The 24,336-nt window shown below is 34.0% G+C and overlaps 1 protein-coding gene across 1 annotated transcript in view; it reads right to left on the bottom strand.

The window, feature by feature from the left end:
• Positions 1–134: 134 nt before the first annotated feature.
• LOC128558647 (ATP-binding cassette sub-family C member 4-like) overlaps positions 135–24,336 on the bottom strand; it is a 28,028-nt gene continuing 3,826 nt past the window's right edge. The window contains exons 2-12 of the mRNA XM_053548630.1: positions 22,930–23,207; positions 22,535–22,614; positions 22,290–22,440; positions 17,542–17,772; positions 16,055–16,155; positions 15,563–15,748; positions 14,920–15,075; positions 12,622–12,711; positions 5,975–6,147; positions 2,622–2,727; positions 135–1,542 (exon numbers count right to left, since the gene is read on the bottom strand). Coding sequence (XP_053404605.1) covers positions 1,270–1,542; positions 2,622–2,727; positions 5,975–6,147; positions 12,622–12,711; positions 14,920–15,075; positions 15,563–15,748; positions 16,055–16,155; positions 17,542–17,772; positions 22,290–22,440; positions 22,535–22,614; positions 22,930–23,176 — 1,794 coding nt within the window. The 5' untranslated portion in view covers positions 23,177–23,207 and the 3' untranslated portion in view covers positions 135–1,269. The remainder of the gene's footprint in view (positions 1,543–2,621; positions 2,728–5,974; positions 6,148–12,621; positions 12,712–14,919; positions 15,076–15,562; positions 15,749–16,054; positions 16,156–17,541; positions 17,773–22,289; positions 22,441–22,534; positions 22,615–22,929; positions 23,208–24,336) is intronic.

Raw genomic sequence — 24,336 nt, forward strand, 5'->3', positions numbered from 1 at the left:
ATTAAAGTAGTTGAAATTAGTGTCATAGTATCTATTGATTTAAGAAATAATTTATAGCAAAACCGAGTGTGCTATTATTTTGCTTGGTTGCACTCTAAAGGATCTTTTTACAAGTTCTGATAACACTATTTTAACACTATTGGCGGTTATACGTCGGGCGTAATAATTTCATGTGGGCGCAGCCCGAATGAAATTATTTCGTACGTTGTATAATCGCCCGAGTGTATAAACTGTGTTCCAACACGGTTTTGCTATGAATTATTTCGGTTCTAAAATGTCTTTTATTAGATCAAATATTATAGAACTGTTTTTTTTTCGCGCATTTACGGTGCCAAATGGTAGGTCGTCATGCTCCTATGATTATACACGCCAGGACTGGAAATGGTAATACGTCTTGTGGAAGAGTTCTGTTCCATTTGGGCGAAAAGGATGGCGAATTATACTGCAAAGCGAATAACCAACTCAATATGTATATAAATTAATCAAGACAGTTGTGCTATGTGACGTCTTCGTTTTAGACATGCTTTTAAGTAAAAGATTTGATGAAAGTGCTATTTCTCGATGCATACATGACGCTAAATATCACTTCGACATGCCATCAACATAATATCTTTGTGATGAATTAAGCATTGCTAGTCATATTAAAATTGTCAACCTAATATTAAGAAAAAGCACTGTTGTACCTGATAAAAAATTGAGTGTGCTTTCAAATAACTGCGTCCGTACACGTCGCGAAAAAGAACGCAGTGATAATGATATAATAAGACTTGCAAGTGCCTTATGTAATTATCTTATCAAGCCATGTTTTGAGAACTGAATGATGTTTTAAAAGCTACTGAATATGACGTTGTTACGGAATATCAGTGGAATTAGTTATTTAACTAGAAGATGACATGCTTAGGAAATTGACAGGTATTCAAAAGCAGTATTTAAGAATTGTGGACTTAGTACATTGCTGTTATAACGGTGGAAGGCGAAAACGCCATACTCAGACTTGAAGGTATTCATCTACTTTACATGTGGTTTTCACATATTTCATTTTGATTTTGTCCATTATATAACTGTGTACTTAACGCGAATAATATTTCACAATAAAACGTTTACCCTTTTCTGTAATTCGTTACGTTCTCTCTTTCTTGAGAAATAAATAATAATTTGTTTACTGCTATAATGCTTCATAGCATTTCTGATGTTGTCTAAATTCTATTTTCATACATATGAATACAAGATAGCGTTTCACATTACGCGTTCTTTTCTACAGGTTTTAAGTCAAAGAAGTTTAGTATTTTCATCCGTTTCTTTATCTTTATCCAATACGATTGTTTCCTCAGCTGAACGAAGAGACTCGTTGACGTCCGTATCACCAAACTCTTTTTCAACTGGACCAGCTTGCTTTCTTTCATAAGAAGCCTTAGCAACTTGAATGAGGTGTATAGCTGCCGATTCACCGGTTTCTTCAACCATCTTGAGCAGTAAACTGTCAGTGTTTTGGAGAAGGAGATAAGGTACATCAAACTCAACAACAGTTCCGTCTTCTAGCACCTACAGAAACAATATATCATGTTTTGTCACTATCGCAATTATAATGATAGAAAATAGATTACCTGCAACCTTTTAAATTGACAGCAGGGCGAAGATAGAACTTTTTTTGGAAATTGCTTTGCCAATTACTTAATATATGAAACACTAACTTTCTCGAAATACGAGTACGTTTATTTTAAAATATTTCCTAAATAAACATATTTAAATGGTCATTGAATAATTCTGGAATCGACGTTCCGTACATTGAATCAAAGCTCTTATATATTTTTTTTTCAGATCATTCATTTAAGTTGTGTTAGTGGCACTGTTTAGTTTTTCATCTTTGAACATTTCAGCTTGGGTTATTTCAATACCCCTATTTATGTTGCTTTGGGTATTGTTTAAACACCCTTTGGCTATGTTGACTGCTTCGTATTTTGACAGTTGCTGTGATATGCAAGCTCCATAAACTCGGATCCCCTTTCTAAATTAGCTTATTAAGTTCTGACATTTTGTTGTTGTATGGGGTTATCCCCTTGTTTTAATTGGGAATAATATGCTGCTTTTCATTATATAGCACTCATGTGTATCATTGAAGGTTCTATATACTACTATTACACATCTACGGATGTCCCTAAATACCAGCAACATAGGCAAATGTAGAATTCTGCTCTGCTCAAACCTGGGCAATAGGGTATGAACTGTAGCCTTCATTTCCGTAACTTTCCATGAACAGGCTCAATCATACCAGGCTTACAACATTTTATTTTGTCTAAAGCAAAGTGTGAAATAGTATCTTAAAGCAGACATGGAAAAGGCAAATGAACTGAAAGAAACTGACTACATGTGGTATTCAATGTAATATTTCTATGTAACATAGTTATTTCGTGAGACAGTTTTAAAAAAATGATACCTACAATATTATCACACCTACTGCACCAACGAATTTCTTAGTAAGTCTGCTTAGATAATTACATCACAAAATAAATGTAAAAGATCGGTGTTTTTACCAAAGTACGGACAGTTTACGCAAATTAACATTGTTCGTCTTTTATACATAGGATGTCTAACATACAAATGCATAACATTATGAGACACACCAAAATTCTGTCGGAATCCATGACTGTATGAAGTCGATGAGCAATAGTTACAACAGTGCAACCATGGAACTTCTTTCGTATCGCCTGCTGAATCAAAGCATCCGTTCTAGAAAAAATAAAATAAAGGGTTCTTCCACTGAAAATTATAATTTAGATAAGTATTGGAGATTTAAAATGAAAAAGAATAAAAACTACAAATATATTTAAATTTAGCAGTTCCAAATGTGAAACTATTTATAATATACTTTGATTTCATATCCGACAACAGCGGCCCCTAGTTCTCTCAACTCTGACGAATGTTTTTGAGCCTATAAAATGCTTACGTTGTCCTTTCTTCTGTATACCTACAACTTAACAAAACACTCATTGTATATTTTGTGATGAACATTTCACATTTTATAACATTGCCACATTTTATAACATTGCCAGAACATGATGTTACGTAGTATATTTCTGTTAGCGTAATCAATATATTGCAAGTTATCATAGCTACCGTTCACTTTAACCATGAAACTATGTTACTAAATTTTGTAATCGTAATCCAGATGTGGCTGTAAAATTTACTAGTGGCCTAAAGAATATTGCAACTTAACTTTTATGAGGATATAATCAACAAACTTCAGAAAAATTCTGGATCTTGGAAAGTTGCATACTGCAGTCGGTAAAATTATGAAAGGTTTTACGAAATGAAGCTATAACTCGACTGTTTTTGGTGTTCTGCCTTTATACAGTAGGATGCTATGTTTTCCTGACTTGCTGTTATATTTTCTGGTCCTTTGGGATCATGGTGTCCATTCAACATTTATGTAATAGAGTTCCGCTTAAGCCGGTGCTAGGGGGCGTGAGAGGTGTTGCACATTTCATTACCTCTCATAAACAAACTCAATCAAACCGAGTCTGCTATTATTATTCTTGGTTGCACCCTTTGTTTCCGAAGGATCTTTTTACAGATTTTATTGACAGGACACCATAACAGGAAGTTATAGAAGAAATGCTTTGATATTTGTCTCCTGTCATGTTTTGATTAAGCCCATGATAATGGTGTTTCCCTTGCTAATCTGAATTATGCAAAGGCTGAAAACATTGACAACGTCAACAAAACAAACGTTTCTTAACTACACTCTGGGTTCAATCTTTGACATACTCGAACAAGAAAGAAAGGGAAAGCGTCAAAAACTGTCCACTATTAAAAGGTTAATTCTCTGTTGCCCTGTGCCAAATTAAATGCAACATCTAACATTTCCGTCATTATATGTAGTCACATTGTTCGTAACGTTATGTTTAAAAGTTCCGGGTGTCGTTTTGACCAAATAATATAGGGTGAGTGCCGTTCAAAACACATAGTCGGAGGTAGAAATTCCGCCTAACCATCAATATTTTCGTTACTATATATAGTAACATAGACATTAGAAAAATAGAAATAGTTTAACGAAAGTCAGCGATGGCTTATCTTCTGTTTATAAAAAGCACCACAAGAATTTATTGCTAAAGTTGTTCGCAAAATGGTTTTCTATTTATTTAAGGATACAATATAGAGTGAGACATTTTTTGATTTTATCTCAAATAAATTAATCATACTTTCCTCTATTACATGCCAAAGAAAAAGAGAATAAATCAGAAATCTCAAATATAAAACTTTAATGTGATGAATTTGCAGGAAGAACAAAAAGAACAGCTAGGCTATAAATTTAGTCGCGGTATTTCTGGACCATCAACTTAGCATTTGACTTCCTCATATCTGCATTATAATGTGGTCATCCAAGACTCTAGAGGGAGCATTAATGGGAATTATATTGCTTCGGTGTAACCGAAATTAAATGTGTGATTTTCTCCAGGTTTGAAGTGATTCAATTCGTATATTTATGAAGAAAATTGCATAACAATGTACAGCCTGTTTTGTGAAGAGTGGTCTAAAAAATGTATCACAGTTTTGTAATAAATTAACCAATTCTTGAATTATATCACTTTTAATTCAGTGCGGAAGCAATCAGAGACCCAAAGATAATTGTTTTTTGTGAAATTTAAAGAAAATTTGTGATACACCTTGGTAGTTTAATGGACTTCTACAAATCACGCAAAAGTTTGGCTCATTAGGAGTACTGATGAGAGAATCGAATCTGTTTGAAGATAACAATATAATTTTACATACTTTGGTATCTTAACAGAATTTCTGTACGACGCTTGTGAGCTTGTGAGCTGTTATGTATAATCCAACTTTCAATCGGACATGCTTTTTACACCACTTTATCTATTGTATAGAACAGACACGCAAAGATTAAAACGTGGTCAATCAGATTTTGGTCAACAACTAGACTTGTTCACAGCTTTAACAACTGATCATTTACACTTACCTGTATCCACTTGTATTCACTGAGTTCTTAATGCACATACAATTTTCAATGGAAGTATTTTTAAAATTTGATTTTCTTATCATGGTTGTCCAATCAAGATGCCGTTTTTTTGTCATAAGTATAAATCTAATTATCCTATTTTGTCCAAGGAATAATATGAATACATATAAAAGAACTATTGCATTAAACGTTTAAACTATTTGTATTGACAAGTATATATTTTGCCAAATTTCATAAGAAAAGCAAGTTGATGATATTATTTTTACCTCCCTTTGCCTATCGTGGTAGCACAACAAAGAAAGACTGAAAATAGATGAATTCCGAAGCTACTCGCTGCTTTAACGCTTGCCAGATAGTTGAAATATCCCAAAATGTATCAAATGCAAATGAAAAACTAGAAGTCATATTGAAATCAGAAGAAATGGTCCACTTTTTAAATAATTTTATATCAAAGGGCAGTAATTGCAAAATTAAATAAAAATCTAATAAAATATATATTTCCAACAAGGATCTAACTCCACGTCATGCGTCTGTTTGTTCTTGAATAAATCTCTAACATATGAAAACTGAAAGCTCACATATGACTGACCACCACGTACTTTGTTTGAAAAAATATTGCAATACGCTGCTCTTATTTCAACGAGTTATTTTCAGCTTGTATTGCAAATACGCGAAGTAACTACTAAATGTTTAATGAAAAATGGTTGTTGTTGTTGAAAGCGTGTGTGAAATTTGAATATACTTTGAATCAAGAATGAGAAGATTTCGATAATTGTCAGACAAAGTCAAAGTTAAAGTATATACATTATTAATCAACAATTGCCGATGTTTCTAGTCCGATCCATATGTTTACTGAAAACTCGATGAACCGCGGATTGCTCTATTGACATCTTGAACAAACTGTCATGAGCCCTTTGAGTTTCATTTCACGAAGTTGGACTTATCTTGAATTACTAATAGCCTGTATATATCGTGGAGACAAAAGACAACTTTAGCAACTACCTGTCATCGACATTAGCTGTAGCTTCGTCAATGACGAGTATCTTGGTGTCACGTAAAATCGCCCTTGCAAGACAGATGAGCTGACGTTGCCCTATGCTGAAATTGCTACCTCCCTCAGATACTTTCGAGTCCAGACCTTGTGGTAAAGTTTCCATTGCTTGTTTTAGTTGAACCTGTTCTCCATTTTAATATGTAAATGGAATAATTATTAGTTGCAAACGTTATTACTTAAAAGCTGCAATTTAAGTGTAAACACTAACTTCCTGTCTCAGCCTACTCTTATAAGTATACCCCATTATATATGTCTACGATATAATATCAAATAACTGCATTCATTTAAATATAACTTGACAAACTGTAATAAAAATTACTTGAAAGTTTATTACAGTAAGCAGTTCAGATATATAAAATAAGATCAATAATAATTACATAAATATTAATCATTATTGCAACCAAATGTTATCAGAGACTGTCAATGATGCTGGATCGCTCTTTAAAATAGAAACAGTTATTTGATTTATATCGATAAATATGATTCGGCAGAAATGTTGCGCAATTTTAGGATCGCAGTATTATCCCTTGAAAGAAAGAGTTCATATTCCTAGGTGCAAATCTATTAATCTTTTTATTACATACATAACTAATCGCTAAAAACATTCAATGCGACGACACAAATGAAATAGACGCCACAAATGACGTGACGTACCCGATATGAATATGAGTGTCAATATGTAAAAATATTGACAAAGTTTATAAATGGGAATGCAATAAATGATGATATATGTCAGCGTATAGTAAATGAAAATTATTATTATTATTATACCAGATTTAAAATTCTATTGTTAAAACAGAAGAAGACCCTTGATAATTATAGACCAGCATATAAGCAGACCAGACTAGCTTTTCATGAAAGATAAAACACATGCACGAACGTCCAGACACATTACAACAGGCTAAAATGAAACTCAGTTATAAGATAAAACCGTGGCCACATACGCCCAAAGTAACGATTCGAATTCTAAGTATGGGTTATTTTCATGGCCGCCTCAAGGCACTTAGTCACTCCGTTTGCGAAGGTAAATCAGATGTTTAAGATTATTATAAACATATCTATAAACTCTTTTGAATGTTTTTCCATATTGACGTTCAACTTTTATATCCTAACGTCTTTTGTGACGTCGGCTATATGTGTGCCGTCGCTTTTAAAAGTTTTTTAAGGTAGTTGTACACGTCTGTAACACCGGAAATGATGGAGTAACGTTAGTTATCCGTAAAACGGGCCCGACATATGGATTAACGGGACCCCTGGGTAATATTAAATCCTCAACGTTACTATCTTGTTTCTAAAGATAAACTCTGACAACAAAAAGTTTGAAACGTTAAATAAGTAAAGAAGTGTCTTAAAATCAGCTTAAAATGTGCGAAACTGTTTCATTAAAGGAAACTTTATCAAAAACAAGCACACGGTCCTATATATTTCATTTCACCTTATCAAAGACAATATGTTTATTTACAACTGTGAGAAATTGAAAAAAGATGTACATTGTACAAAAAATTCTCCGATTATGAAAACTTGTGTGAGGTCCAATTTTTCCAGATCAGTCCAGGAAATAATAAAGTAAACTATCTTATGTTTTTATTTGTCAAACTATCTTAGTTTTTCTGAAGTTTAAAAAAAAATCCGAGTTTAACTTAATTCTACATTGCAGAAAAAAAATTGATCCGAACGTTCAGAACTACCTTAACGACGATGTTTTCAATTTTACTTTGGCCAAAGAATAGGTTTTTTATATTATCAATATAATTAGTGTTAGTGTAAATGCGTATGTAATTGATGAGGCCGCGATCATTTTGAATAGGACAAGTATATACGTGCTGGGGAAAATATTTCATGATGGACCTGTGAATTCTTTACTTGTGGGTAAAACAGGTCTCATAAGCGTAAATAAGACTAGCTTCTACTGATTATAAAACATGCCGTACGATTTGTTGTGAATTAACTGTTGTTGTACTTTTAGTAGTTCAACCGCCACCCTTGTTTAAGAGCAACATATAAAAAACACGTTTTTTTTTATCCTCAAGTAATAAGTAAGTAGACTCGCCCAGTTTAATCAATCTAGACGCATACATAGAGCGCTTACTTCACCCGATTTACATTCGGAACATTTTCACGCGTTTCGGGCTTTATCGTATATTTAACATGGGATTTTTGAACCGTCCAAAGATGTTGGAAATGTTTGTCTCATTGTTTATTTTTTTTTAATAAAAATGTTACTGCTTTCATTTTCTACCACTTTTTTCCACCCTTGCCTAAAAAAACAGTAATGAGTTTGTACACTGTTCAGACAATTGTGCTCTGTTGAAATTTAACCAAACACAAGTTTACCTGCATAAACAGAAAGCTTGATATGTCACCATGCGCGGATCCAGAGAGGGGGGGGGGAGGGGGACCGGGGGTCCGGACCCCCTCTGGAAAATCTTTAAAAAAAGGAAAGAAGACAAGAAGGAAAGAAAATGTTTTTCGAAAAAGGCAACATTAGGACTGTATGTAAAGTATATGCGGCTGCTGCTACATACGACCCCGACATAATTCATATTATTTATCTAAAAGAAACTAAGAATTTTACCTTCAAGAAAGCTTGATTTTATCATTTTTCCCAAATTTAACAGGTTAGTCCATAAAACTGCCCCAGAATGCAAAAAATGAAGTGCTAAATTGCAAAATTTCCAGGGGTGGGGGGGGGGGGGGGGCAGGGGATCGGACCCCCTCTGAGAAAATTGGCTGTGTCCGTGCATGGTCACTATACCTGTCCAGTACTGGACATTTTGGTAAACGCTTCTTTCCTGCACAAATGACAATTTCGCAACTTCTGTCCGGTTTGTATAAATTTCTGGCCGCGATAAACCATTTGACTTGTGAAAATATTGAAGTGGGATCAAGAGATATCCAACGATATTAGCAGATTCTGATGGGTTTATTGGAGCTTGTTCATGACAAGTACTGAAACGCGAAACATGCTCCCAAACTCATTATCCAGCAACAACCTTGCAGGATTTCTAACGGGAAGTAACCTTTAATAGACAAGATATGTTAACAACAGTTAGATCAAGTTAAAGGTAGTAAAAAGATAAAATCATGTAAGTAAGTGCAAGTTACGATCAAAAATAAATTATATGTTGTTTTACTGGCATAATAATGTAAGTCGATACATGTAAGGTAGACAGTATTAGAAATTTGTTCTTCTTTATGCCCATTTGTAGAAATACAGCAACTTCCTTGACAAAGTATTATAGTAATAGGTTTTAAAATAGGGAATAATACTAACATAAAATCACCTCTTAAAAAGTTCTAATTAATTATTATGTTGAGGTATTCGTCGAATCATTTTTTTTTTCGGGAAATACTGTAATACATGTATCGGTATTCATTGACAGACCGGTGATTATGCTTGAAGTCATAAATCCGGGTTTGTCTCCAGGTCTGTTCTATTTTATTTTTGTAATAACTTAATACGTAGTAACAAGTCTATTTTGCATTGCTGCTAGCCTAAAGTGAAGTACAACGCTTTTAAATTTTAGCCCACCTATTGCATCAAAACAATATTGTATTTCGACTTTGTCAGTAATTGTAAACATTTTGTATTCATTATTGTTCGAACAAATTCACTGCCTTTGGTAGTTTGTATGTTTCAGGAACGGTGTTGGAGAAATATTGACGTCACAGTCATCTCGTTGACAAAGACAATTGTTGACTGGTAGAAACGAACCAGATGTTCTCACATGAGCTATATTAACTCCGTTAGGAAAAATTCACCTCGTAGGAAATTATGAACATTGCTAAACACAATATGTATTTATACACGTGACTTTATATTATTTGTACCGCGAAGAAATTTACAGCGTGTGTTGCTTATACAGAAGTGCTGTATTCAGACATTTAAGATACGAGGTATGCGACAATGTTTTATGAGCTATTTGTGCTTTATGTATTTTCAAGTAAACATGTATTAAAACACTTATATATTCATTTTCTTTTATGTAAGCTAGAAAAATACTGTCGATTGGAAGTTGACCGACTGTACCATAGTTTTGTAAAGGAATCTGAATATTATCGCCAAAATTAAGTTTGCTCTATCACCGGTCATTATTCAACGCATGCTTTCCAGGCTAAAATCAAAGCATAGGGGAATAAACTATGAAAATTTAATTCTGATGTTATGCAATAAAATATTTCATTAACTGACTTGCCGGTCAAGAGTAAAAACTATTTGTCTACAGTCCTTGGGAACGAGGACAAATAGTTTGACCGTTAGCAAGCGAAGAATTGAGGGCAAAACCTTTGTAAGCCATTAAAAAGGCGTAGATTAGCACATGACACTAGCAGAACTTTGCGTTTTATTATTTAAATCAAGACATTGTGTGAAATCAATATGAAAATACATTTATATAAGAATCCCTATATTAAAACTGTGCTAAGGACACATTTTACTAGATTTTATCATGCAAAAACTATGGCAACGGCCCAATAACACCTGATGTTTTGTTATTATGTAAATGACCTGATAATAATAACACCTGATCTTTTGTTATTACTTAAATGACCTGGGCCCAGTTGTTCGAAACTTTAACAGACTGTTAAACTAATCGCCTGTTAAATTTTGATTCAAAATACTAGTCTTGGTGGGAAACACTAGTAAGTTGTTTTACTTTTACTGTAAAGACGTTTCAGTCTTCGTAATCCTTAAGTCATACATTTGTTTTTCTAAGTTTTCTAAAATGTCAAAAATTACTTTAAAAGTTAACCAACTGTAAGCTTAATTAACTGTTAAAGTTTCGAACAACTGGGCCCTGATAAATTTAGCCCGATTTATCTTTTCATTAGTTTCTTTCAAATTGCAGTTTATTTTTCAAAAACTCTAAATGTCTTAAATTTTATCGAACAGACAATAGTACTTAATGACGTCAAGCATAGTGAAAATTATGACATCACATGAATTGATTCTTGGGAAGGTTAAGTGCACTTGAACACTGCACTTATTGTGTATTCCTAATTTTGGCATTAATTAAGGCATTCACCTTTGATTATCGGCAAAACGTTTTATGTTCATTATTATTCTTATAACAATTTAAATTTTGAGATTAGAATACCTGTGAATGAGTCAAGAAGTGAAACTTTCATTTCATTGACATGTAGAATCTAGATTTATCTTGATCAATTGTTTTAAAATTTGGAAATAAAGCATGAACAGACATGGATTCATTCAAGAGAAGGACTTTTTTTATTTTCATGCAGGCAAGCATTATTTTTTTAGTTTTTGTGAGAATACCAGAAAGACAATATAAGTTATCTAAGAATTCCACATGGCTACCGTATAATTTGTTCAGTTGTTTCAGGGACGGGTGAATTCATAAATCGGTAAAAATTGGAGAAAAATATATTTTACTTCAAAATCATCTTGAACGAATCATGTTGTTCACAGCGTTTTATAAGGGTTACGTATAAATTAAATAATAGATTACTGCCTTTATATAGATATCAATTTTATCTCCCTTTCCAGCCCACATCAACTTCGATTGATAAAATTGACTTCAAAGGAGTGTAGTCTGTTATACAGTATTACAATATTCATTAAATATGATATTTTAGGGATAATACACGTTCGGTCTCGGTCACAAATATTCCCGCGTGCTTGAAACAAACGTGTATTGTCGCTATTCTTGTATACAAAAAGCAGGACATGAACACTACATGTATTGTTTTCACATGTGATGACTTTACGATTCCGGTACTTTTTAATTACCATTCTTTTATTCTTGGAAACGATAAACAGGTTTTAGAGATCGATAGCCGGGCCCATACATTAAAAACACTTCCAAATGCATGTATTGAAGGTTTTCAAACGATTGTTTTTTTTTTATTTCTCGTTATTACAAACATGATAATATCCATCACGTTGCACATTACTTAAAATTTCGGTAAACAGGAACACAATTTTAAGGAAAAATATTACAATGGAGTTAATTTGAGTACGAACACTTATTTAGTGATCAGAAATGATGAGTACGACAAGCTTTCAAGATTTATATGAATTTTTGCGAGAAATTAAATAAGAACATACCGACTGATACCGACTGATACTTCCCAAAATCATTGCTATGGTTCCTAAACACAAACAATCGCTAAACTTACACGCGATTCAATACAGTCACGGTTATCGACAAAAATAAAACCGATGCCGAGTTTAAAAGGGAGTAAACAGAGGGAGAAGGCAGTAAGCACATTGTGACTCTGTAGGGGAGAGGGCAGTTCGTTTGGGGTTGGCAATTGATACAGCAAAACATACTATGGATTAGACTGCACGTTTCATGCCACATAAAGAGATTATTATCGAAGAAACAAGACGTAGATACAAGATGTCCATCAGTGCAGGAATACATATACGTCCCTGGCAAAGCATTTCAAAAATAAATATCAAGTATTAATAGCACATGAATCGCCTTGTTAATACATTTTTTTCTCTCCCATTATTACATGGACGGGTCCAGTGATAACGGTAGCATAGTATAATTATAATATAATATAATGTTATATCATAAAATATGATAAATATAATACTTTTAAAAATAGAACGGGTAAATAGACAGACCTCACCCAGAGCATTCCAAATATCTTCATCTTCATAAGTATTAAACGGATCTATGTTTGTCCTCAGTGACCCGGTAAATAATACTGGGTCCTGAAAAAAATATAACGGTAACTCAGGGATAAACGCAACGTAAGTGTTTGTGACCATTTCCAGTTTGTTCACAGTAAGAAGAAAAATGAGATATTAATTTAATTTTAGGGCCACGATGCCCATAAAAGCATTGCTCTTTGTGGCAAGTTATAAATATTGGTAATATGACTGTATCAATACTGTCAATATTACAAAATTATCATTGGTTGAGATATAATATCTTGGATGTATGATGAATAAAAGCAATGTTTTGTAAATCAAAAACGGACAAATAGCTTTAAACGCAGCCAAAATACATATAAATCATGGTTTAATGAGAACACATATTCTGTGGAACTATAGTGAAATGTGGCAAAGACATGCAGTAACTAGAGTGTTAAAATGGTGAAATTAATTTTGATAATTTAAGGATACATAACTCCAAAGAACATTCTCTAGCTCTAAACAGGGTGAGTGAGGCTATACAACTCGTTTCCTTTGGTCCAAAATTATCACATTTCATAAAGTATTCTGCCAGACGTGAAAGGGACTATGTCTAAATTGAGAAAATGCAGGTGCTGAAGTGTAAACAGTGTAAAATTCTGCATTTTTATCAAAAAGCAGGTGGCGCAATCTGGCTGGTAACTAATGCACTGTATACACGTGTTCAAGTTCATTAAGAGTAATGTTATTCAATTCACTGAATGAGGTAACCGTCAAATGCCATAATTTTAATAAGTTTGAATAAACCAGTGATTCACGCATTCTGAAAAAAGATATGAATCTTGAGAGTCCCCTCAAATTTGTATACGAGGGATGTTCGAAATGAATTGCTTATTTCTACCTAGAGACTTCAAATTTCAAGTTAGCCCAAAAGGGTTCATTTCATGCCCTCGAAGTACTCCCCGTGGCTAGAAATGCAAAGTTTCAACCGATGTATCCACTTCTTGAAGGCGTCACGGTACGCTGATTTGGGCACAGTAATAAGGTACTGATGAATGGCAGATCCAAGTGCCTGTCGGGACTGGTATTTCCGCCCAGTAAGGAATGATTTCAATTTCGGAAACAAAAAGAAATCACATGGGGCAAGGTCTGGGGAATACGGGGGGTGAGGCAAAACAGTTACTTTTTCTTTCTTCAAAAACGCCGTAACTATTGCGGAGGTATGAGCGGGGGCATTGTCATGTAGAAGACGGACATGTTTAAAACCAGTGGCAGGGCGTCGTTTCTGATAATACTTTTTCAGTTTCTTCAGTACTACGTCTTTGTAGTACTTTCCGGTGATGCTTTTGCCCTTTTTCACCCGCACTTTTATTGCGACTCCTTCACCAGAGAAGAAGATTGCATACAAAACCTTCTTTGCACTCAAAGAACGTTTGGCAATTATTGGGCGTTTGCTGTGTTTAGTGGCCCAGATCTTATTGCTAACCTTTCTGACGGGCTCAGAATAATGGACCCAGGTTTCATCACCTGTGACGACATTGGCAAACTGCTTTTTGTCATATTTTTGGAAACATTTGAAGCAGCTTTTTGGCCACTTTAACCCGTTGCCTCTTTGGCTCATCAGTCAACAGATGTGGCACCCATCTAGCAGAAATCTTTCTGACTTTCAAATGTTTCTTCAAAATAAGGTGAACCGTTGATAGTGATATGCCTACCTTTCGTGCAATATCACGAACTGTAAATCTGGCATCTCCTTCAATGATTTCCTTTATTTTGGAAACGATTTCTTTACGAGATGCAGATTTTGGCCTACCTGATTTCGGTGCATTTTTGATGGACTCTACACCAGACTCAAATTTCTTTTTCCACCGCCGAACTGTGTCATAAGACACACAAGAAGGTCCATAAGCAGTAGAAAGTTCAGTCATCAGCTGCTTCAAAGAACAACCAAGTTTTGAGCGAGCTTTGATGTAAACCCGTATTTCATCTTTCTTGTCGACGCTTCTACCAACCATTTTTACTACAGTGGACAATGATTGCGTGTATTCAAATGGCAAATTTTATGTCTTACACTTAGTCTAACATGTACATTTATACACCGTTGTGTAGGTATTGAATAACCCTATGCAGGTAGGTATTGGTTTTTATTGTGCCCCACGTGGATATCGAGCTAGAGGACAATAAGCAATTCATATCGAACACTCCTCGTATATGCTTAGACGAACACCGGTTCAACAGTTTTAAAATCCTGTGAGCACACATATCTTAGATTCATGTGTAAGTTACCTGTGGAATGATTGAAATTTTCTTTCTTAACTGATAGACTCCTATTTGCTGTATGTTTACGTTGTCTATCATGATACAGCCAGTGGGTTCAAACAAACGGAATAGCATCGAAATCAATGAACTTTTACCCGCTCCAGTTCGACCAACAATTCCAACCTGTGATAAGAAAGTTATATTTTATATTAACTTGTTTATATCTGAATGTATTCGAAACATTTGTTTCATTTTTGTGTCTAATGGGTTTTGAGTCTAGGTCAAATGGCTACTTTACCTGCTTAATATTGTGGAGGAAGACACCATGTGCACTTCCAGGCTTTCATTCAAGCTCGGTCAGGCTGCTATGTAGAACCACCGACGTTCCGTAACCCAGCTAGAGCGCGTTCTAGTACGGAAAATGTGCATTCCAAGCGAGGTTTCGAAGCCCAAACTGACAAAGGGCAGTTAATTCGAAGATTGCGACCTTAACTACTCGGACACAGAAAACCGCTACATTAAAAATGCCAATTGTCACTTGTTACATAAAAGATTGTTTTTGATAACAGCATGTCTATGTCCTAGCGAAGAGGCTGGCAAAATAAGAAGATAATAAAAAGATATGATTCCTAACTAAAAATGTTGAAACGAAAAGAGATTAAATGCTCACCTTTTCTCTACCTCTGATGGTGAAAGTTAAGTTTTTTAGGACTTGCGGCAACTCACTTGAATATCTAAGACTTGCTCCTTGCACAGATATCTCGCCATATTGAGGCCATTTAGGGGGAGGAGCTGTACCGTGGATTGACTCGTGGGGAAGTTTTATGTATTCTCTTATTCTTTCCACAGCTAACATCTAAAAATATTAGGCCTAAGTAAACATCTTATATGGAAAACATCCTAAGTCCAGGTAGGCTTAATGTAAAGAGTAATTGAAAACCAATTTAGTTCTCGCCAGCTTCTTTTATGGGCGCGTAAATATTCTGCATACAAACTGTCCAAAATTGTACATTGTTTTCCAAATAAACACTTTTAATAATTTCTTTCGGAAACTGATACAACAATGTGTTTAAAGTTTAAAGAGCAACAACTTTTTTATATGCCAGTTGTTTATAAGTATGGTTTATAACATAAAAGAAGAAAGAACACATAAAATGTATACCTGATTCTCAACTGTTGCACTTTGTCTTACACACCATTGAAGCAGAGCCATTAAAGACATGACATAGGTAATAGAAAGTCCAACCAAACCAGCATTTAGCCCTTAAAAAAGCAATTTCTTTTTACAAAACAATCAATTTACAAAGAATGCATAATTCATCAATGTCAAAGCAAAAGTTTAAGAAAGTCATCTCTGTAAAAGGCAATACATTTCATGTTTTATATTTCATAAAATAAATGTTAACATTCTATAAAAATAGAATACAAATATACAAGTGTTTGAGTAGCTACCATAAAATTTCAATTTATTTTAATTTATGTGAAAAATGCAAATATTTTAGCGATTTTCTCAGATAACTAATTGTATTATTATCAGTCTAGTGTCATCCGAAATAGCCTGGGAGAGTTGGTTGGCTCCTTAAGAGATCTGTATTGGTTGGACATTCAAGTGTTCATCTCGATAATTGTTCTCAGAAAAGGGGAGATAATTGTTTTCATGTAACAGATTAAAACAGACGAGTTTGTAAATGAATCATTTCAATTAAAAGGCGAACAACAGATAATGTTGTTGTTTTTTTTTAAAAAAGAGAATGACCAGAGATTAACATCGTATTTGGAAAATATGCTAAAATATTTCAAGTCCGTCAAAGGCGTAAAAAGATACATAGCGGACACAATTTTCTAACAGAGAGACGGAAGGCTGAACGGAGTAAGATACGACCGGCATAATTATTTTTCAACCTGAACCTTGGTGACTCTAAGTGTGCTATGTTCATTCCAAGTTTTTAAAGTTATTAGTGGCTCAAATTATTCTAAGTAATAAGATCTATGCAATATTTGTCAACTAAAATGCAATACATTTCTGCAGCTTCCTGCATTTTCGAGTTTTAACACATTTTATTCCATTCTGACAATATTTCGTTTCAAAATTTCCATACCTTCCTCATGTAACAAATAAAATCGTGAAATGAGTTTCTTCTACAAATTTCATCTGAACTGACCACTGTGACAGATGTAGCAGGATTTGGTTCAGTGAGCTTCATAAATATGTGACAGTAAACCACAATGTTTATCAGTTAGGTTGCAGTGAAGATTTGCTATTCTTTGATAAAATCCCTAAAATTTACGATGTAAATTTTCGGATAACACTAGACGAGAATATAGACTGGCCATATTCACAACTTAAAAGAAAAATATAAAAATCTGTCGTAGCCTAGGAGCTAGTCTATCCAATTACTAACTAGATCTACTACTTGATACAAATATTATTAGGCAATTTTCCCGTTTATCAGTGCTGATTTCCTCAGTTTTACACATTTCAACTAGTCGGCTATCTGATTGAGTTTTGTTGACGACTCGTTTATACAAAGCTACAAGAAGGTAGGAATGGGCATCAAAATTGGCTAAAAAGCATTTGATTCACGCAATAGAGTAATGATGACCTTGAGTATTACAAGAAAGTTAATAAAACAAATAACTCAAACTTACTATCAGCCGCTAAAACACAGGAAAATGATACTGCAATGACAAATACGACACAAAGTAGTTCTAGTCTAACTGCAAACCAGCGTGCAGAAGTTAAAGACAGAGATCTAGCCTCCGTGTGTAAGTCCTGAAGACAATCGTACTTTTCTATCATCTTATTCTGCATACCGAATGCACGTATTGTGTAAATCCCATCATGCGTTGTTGCTACATGCCCATTCACAGGACTCTTCGCTAATAGATTATAAATGTTTCATAAGTCAGTACAAGTCATCACATGTATATAATGCAGGGATATGCCTAATTATTTTCAAAAATAATTAAGTAATTCCAATTACATTGAGAAAATTGCTAATTAAATTGAATTAAATTACAAAACATTTTCCAAAAGTAATTAACTAATTACAATTATTTTGCCAAAAGTAATTAATTATAATTAATTATTTTATCTGTAACAATTCATTAATTTGCAAAACAATTTTTATTATTCAACATAATTATTTAAAATTCAAAGCTTTATTTTAAGCATTTTGCTTGAAAATTTCCACTAGTATCCTTTGGAAGGATAAAATGTTTGAGAGCTGATGAATTCATGATGTGCACTATGTAGAGATAGAACCTAACATTTTCACTGATAGAAATACGTTAAATAAAGTCTAGAAATTGATTTCCAAATCTTTGGAATTAACAAAAATGATTTCCCAAATGTGCAATGTATGATAGTTTTGCTAATATCAATAACAGAAATTTTAATATTTAATTCAAAGTTGTGATCTGCAAAGAATGTCAACTCTTGCCTTGGGCTAGTACTTTAAAGCAGAGATATCTATAAGTTTACTTCCCTTGCAATTACACAATAGAGTAGAAAACGAAAACGGTTTAAGACACGATATTATACATTTTTGCACAACAAAATCGTTTAGGATTTATTAATATGTGTTTGATTTACCCCTGAATCACTGGTTCCTATGATTTTGTCAACTTACTTATGGTAAAAATTAACTTTTAACAAGCTGTTAATAAAATGAAATACCAGTAAGTATTTTATAGTGCAGATAATACAGTTTTGCTTATATCAAAATGTCACAATAGAAGCACTTTTGTAATACAGAACACCTGGTAGGATTAGTAAAGGTGCAATTATATTGATCTCTTTTTCCTATGCCTACACTATGTGTAATACCACGACAGAATGACAAGTTTCAATATCAGTTTTTCTGTACATTCCTAATTATTAGGTTAAGTGACTAAAATGTTCACCAAGTGATCACACTTAACAGAACTGAATAGGGATTAACACCTCTAACACCTGATTGTTGATACAACAATACCTGTCAGCTATTTACTGTCACTGTGAAAATTTCACACGCCCATTGATCAGTAAAAAGCCAAAGTAATTGAAAGTAGTTAGATGTAATCGACAATTACAACCCTAATCTAAGTCAGTAATTAATTAATTTCAATTACTTTAATTTAGTTTGTGCTTAATTATTCATTATTTTCAATTAGATCAAAATTTGTAATTAATTATAATTAATTCAATTACTATTATAATTAGGCACATCCATGATATAATGCATATACTCACTTTTTTTTCAATTCAATAGTTTATTTGGCAAAACATATACAATGTTCATCGCCAGTACTGTATGGCGGTGTTAAACAATTACAAAGAATATGAGAAAAGCATGAATATACATGTATAGACATACAGAGATACAGGTGATAGGTATAAATTGTAATACAAGTACACAATTGCAATTTAATCTCTTAAAGCAAATGCTTGATAGATATATTTCGCTAACTTATTAACAATACCACTCTGGCAATTACTTAACTGAGTTTTAAACTTATTCAAATTAGGCCAATGACAATAATAGTTTGGTGGACAGGTATTTCGTAAATCTCTATACTGTATACCGAATTCTACTTTTGTTCATTATCTGGGACCATAATGAGGTTGATGTTGCTAACCAGGTTTTTTAAGACTAAAAATGGTTTTAGTAGATTTGCGCTGTCGTTGAGCGGGCACATGGTCAGTGTCAATCTTATTATATCCTCTCAAAGCTTTATCTTAGGTTTAGAGTTTAGAATAGAAATAGGCTCATAGGTAGCTTAAAGTATGACCACGTTTGGAATTGCAAATGAGTCCTGCCGGGTCAGTGTCAAGGTCACTGAAACTTAAAAAGAAAAACAGTAACATTAGTTGGCGATCAAGTTCAGCATTTTGCTGTATACTTGAACATTCAACAGTGGTATTCAGTACTTTTATGAACGTATACATTTTTGAAAGAAGCGTTATAACCCTGGTGGTGGCATGTCATATTCATATTCATTATAAGCATTTTTACATTATCTTAAACTAAAATTTATGACCACTTTTATACTTAGAAGATTGGTATTTTGTTGGTTGATATTTTTTTAAGAACCACATTTCTTGAATACTAAAAAAAGGCTTGAAACGTCTGTACAGTAGGTCATTAGCCGTAATGCTCTAATGTAATAGTTGGGGTATAGCCATTTTGTACCTTTCATAATAAAAAAAGAACCATTTCATCAAGATCAAGATCAGCGTACTACATATTTTCAGTTTAAAATGGTTTACGCATTGAAAAAAGCCTAGATTTTGTGTAAGCCCCGTGCCTCCTGATGTTTTTTGAAGACGGCAGATTCCCAATTTTCAAGGCATGTCAGCCAACCAGATATAATTTAGTAACTTTCACATGAAATACACTAGAAATCCTAAAATACCTAAGATATATATTACGAGGTCCTGCAAAATGTTCCGTCACTAATGGGCTTCCGTAGTTTTATCCCAGGTAGTTTTAAAACACTGCATTGCACTTGAATGGTGTGTCCAATAGCTATCGATATCAGTTTATTTCTTGCACATTGCTTTTTCAAATGACGGAGTTATTCCAAATTGAAATACATGCAGTCATATACACCGGCCAATTTACTTGTCGCATTGTAAAATGGACAAAAAACTGAAATTCGTAGCTATATTAAATGCCGCATTAGGCTTGATATAGATTCAAAGCAGATAACTGATGAATTGTGTGGTAAAAAAATAAATGGACCTCTGGCCATTTCAGTGCGCACAGTTTTTACACAGGTTAAAGCTTTTAAAGCTGGGAAATTATCTGTCGAATATTATACGTTCTGGTAGGCCTAAAACCTCTGTTACCAAGGCAAATATCGCTGCTGTAAAAGCTGTGGTCAAACAGCATGCGCGATTGACGGTGAAAGATATAGCCACTTGAGAAGGGTTTGCGCTAGGAGGGTACCTCATTTGCTCACTGGGGAGCAAAAGAAACAACGCCTTAAATGTGCCCGGGAACCTTTGAAAACATACAAAGGCAGTGATAGTCGGGTTATTTCTAACTTGCTTCAGGTGGCGAAATCTGGGTGTAATGTTTGAGCCACAGAGAAGGGCTGATAATAAGCAATGGAAGCGAAAATATCAAAAACGCCCCTGTAGGGCCTACTGCCAAGAAAAATCGTAAGTTCGAAAAAGATGTTGTACGCAATTTTCTTCAATTCTAGTGGACCAGTCATTCAACTGCCTTGTCCATCTCACTGGACGATTCTACAAGAACTCTGTACTGAAGAAAGTGAAATGGTTTAATTTACTATAAGAAACATCAAAGCAAATGATGGTCAGTATTCCATCTTATACACAACAACACCTCATCTCACAAGTGCGATGTTGTAAAAAAAACAAAGACAAATATCAAACAGGGAATGCGACGTACCAAAAACGCAGCCTCCCCAAAACGAAACCCACAGCACGCAAACGTGCACACCACAAACAGACACACACATACACGCGCACACACACAGAGCCAACACAAGAGGACAAAACGAACAAAAAAAGGAACACAGTGGGGCACCGCCTTGGAACGGTCAGTGGCAAAAACACCACTGGGGAGCTTTTTATGGTGCGCACCCAACCTCACTCTTACCCCCACCGTGTTCCAAAGACACGGGACAGTGTAAATAAAAGTAATCCCCTCCAGGTGAATCTCTATCACACGTAATGGAAACAAAAAGGCATGGCATGTAAAACACAAAAATGCTCGTGTATAAATATATAAAAAGCAAACCTTTAGAACCAAAAACGTATGTACTCAATGCCTTTTCAGAAGACAGAGCAACAAGTGAAACACACTTAAGGGCCCGACGAAACAGGCCAGAAGACAGATATCAAAACAGTTCAGTCCTTGTAGGAATTTAAAAACTGCTTATCATAGAGTCCTCCCCCTCTTCCGTCAGACACAATCAAAGAGGGAAGAGTAGTAGTCTTTTTTGGCTTCTGAAAAGGTGGAAGTTGTAAACCATCCGCCTTATTCACCTGACCTTAGTCCCTGTGCCTGTTTATATTTCCAAGGCTTAAGAAAATGCTATCTGGAAAGAAATACAAGTCCAGAAGTTCTTTTGGCAGCGCCATTTATCAGTGTCTCCAACAGATACCAAAAGAAGACGATTTGTCTGCTTTTCGCGAATGGGTAAAAAGGTTACAAAAATGTGTTTCGGTAAAGGGGGAATACATAGAAGGTTTGTAATAAAAAATAATGTTGATAAAATGTAGCACTTAAGAAATCCGAACCCAATAACAGAACTTTTTGCATCCTCGTATCATAATATTTTTGTAGTAAAACAACCCTTGTTCTATTCATAGTATCATTTGAAATCTTACATTTATATTTAATTAAATGGACCGGTTTATATAACACAGAGATAAATCTCACTTGTACTTTGCAGTCGATGAATATGGTCCGCAGTTCTGATATAATACCTTCTCAAAAACACAAACAGGACTGTCAGAGGAAGAAGAGCTATGTATACCCAGGGCACTGCAATACCTGCGACTATTATTACACCCAGGACAGACAATGCGCACTGAAACAAATTAACGGATTATGTTATTCAAGTTTACCTTTTTACAAAAGCATGTCTTTATCTATAATGAGCAAAAGCTATATAACTCTTTTACCTGCAGAAATTCGAAGAATGTTTTTGGTAATGAATCGTCAAGCTGTCGTACATCTTTTGAAAATCTGTTCAAAATCCTTCCTGTAAAAGAAAACAGAAATCTTGAATGTACTTTTCATCATAATCAGAACGTTACTTAATTTTATATATCAAACAATATCATAAACAAGCCTTCTCTTTCTTTTTAAGTGACTAATACATATACAAGTAGTTTTAGAAACGTAAGCTTTATATTTAAAATGTTCGAGCTTGTCAATTTAAAGAAATAAAAGCTGCTGACGTGATAGATATTTCTGACAAGTCAATTTTTTAAAACTGTTAAATATTTTACTGTTCAAATAAAATATTTCTATTCCTATGTAGCGGTTGCTTTACACAATAAAATCTTGAACAGACCTGTTGTCTGACTTGCATCAAAAAATCCAATCCGAGTTCTCAATATACTGTCAAACATGGAGTTGTGAAGAGTCTTTGATGCGTCTAATGCCGCTTTAAAGAACATAAAAGCCCGCAATAGGCCAAACATAAAAACACCACCGGTGATACCACTGAAAATGGCTATATTGAAATGTGTATCCACGCTCGGTATTGTGACATTAGTTACGTTGAAACCCTGAGATAACAGTCGTGTTTCTCTTGCCATAGCAGCATACTTATCTTCCTCTTGATTTGTCCTATGACGAAAACACAATCATTCCTAGTACTTTCTTCCAGATTAATTAGAGTTAAAATAATAATGATGACAATAATGCTAATGATAAAAATAAAGCCTTTATCTAAAGCGCAAAACACATTTGACAAAATCAGTCTTCCATGAGGTCCTCGGATATCTAAAAAATATATATACCTTCACATTTATCAACATACATGACATAAATAATTTAAGAGTTGTTGGAAATACGCATATACCATCCTATGCTATTGTACATAAGGCTTGGTCGACTTTACATACAATGACATAAATTGACCAACTGAAGAAGCAAGGTAGGGCATTCCAAACAGTGGTGCTAGATTATACAAATGACTTTATAAGTAAGTCATTATTAGGAACATAAAGTTCAAATTAGAAGAGATTTCAAAGTTCTGTTTTGGACGTCTGAAATGAAAGTAAATGAATTCCTGAATTAAACTGACCTTGTTGATTCTATCATTATGTGTAATAAAACAATGATTTTCTATTTTTATAAGTAAAATGGTGATTTTGATGCGCGAGCTATCACTCTATCAATTTGGAAATCTGAACAAATTATGTATGAAATTAGGGATTTTTAATAATAAAGCATGCGCTGTATGGCTATGGCTGAAAGTGACAATATATTTGTTCTGCAACCAAGACAATAATGGTTCTTTAACTTGGAATGAAATAGAAGGTAGGTAAATACAGTTGTTTATCATGTTTAGAGATTTATCTCATCAAAATTTAAAGCATAAAATATCTCGAAACAAACGCTTGCCAAAATTTTGACTGTTAATAACATTTTAATATGGTTAAATAAATATTGGCCTTCTTAAAAACTTTGACAGCACCTACCCAGTTTGATATAAATGTAGTACCATTATTTGCGAATTAACGGCATAAAATGACTTTTTGGTTCCGCATTGTAATTGTTAGGAGTGCTAATAAAACATTATGCATTCGGTGCTTCTTCAACACTTGAGTAAATATCTTATAATGGAGAGAAAACAAACTTGCAAGTAAAAGGTTATTAATCAGATTTTCGTCAACTAAAGGATTTGTTATAAACTTTAACAACCATTCATTTACACTTATTGGTGTCCACTGAGATTTAATACATGTTAGGT

This window comes from Mercenaria mercenaria, chromosome 7, assembly GCF_021730395.1.
Source record: "Mercenaria mercenaria strain notata chromosome 7, MADL_Memer_1, whole genome shotgun sequence".
Taxonomy (NCBI): Eukaryota; Metazoa; Mollusca; class Bivalvia; order Venerida; family Veneridae; genus Mercenaria; species Mercenaria mercenaria.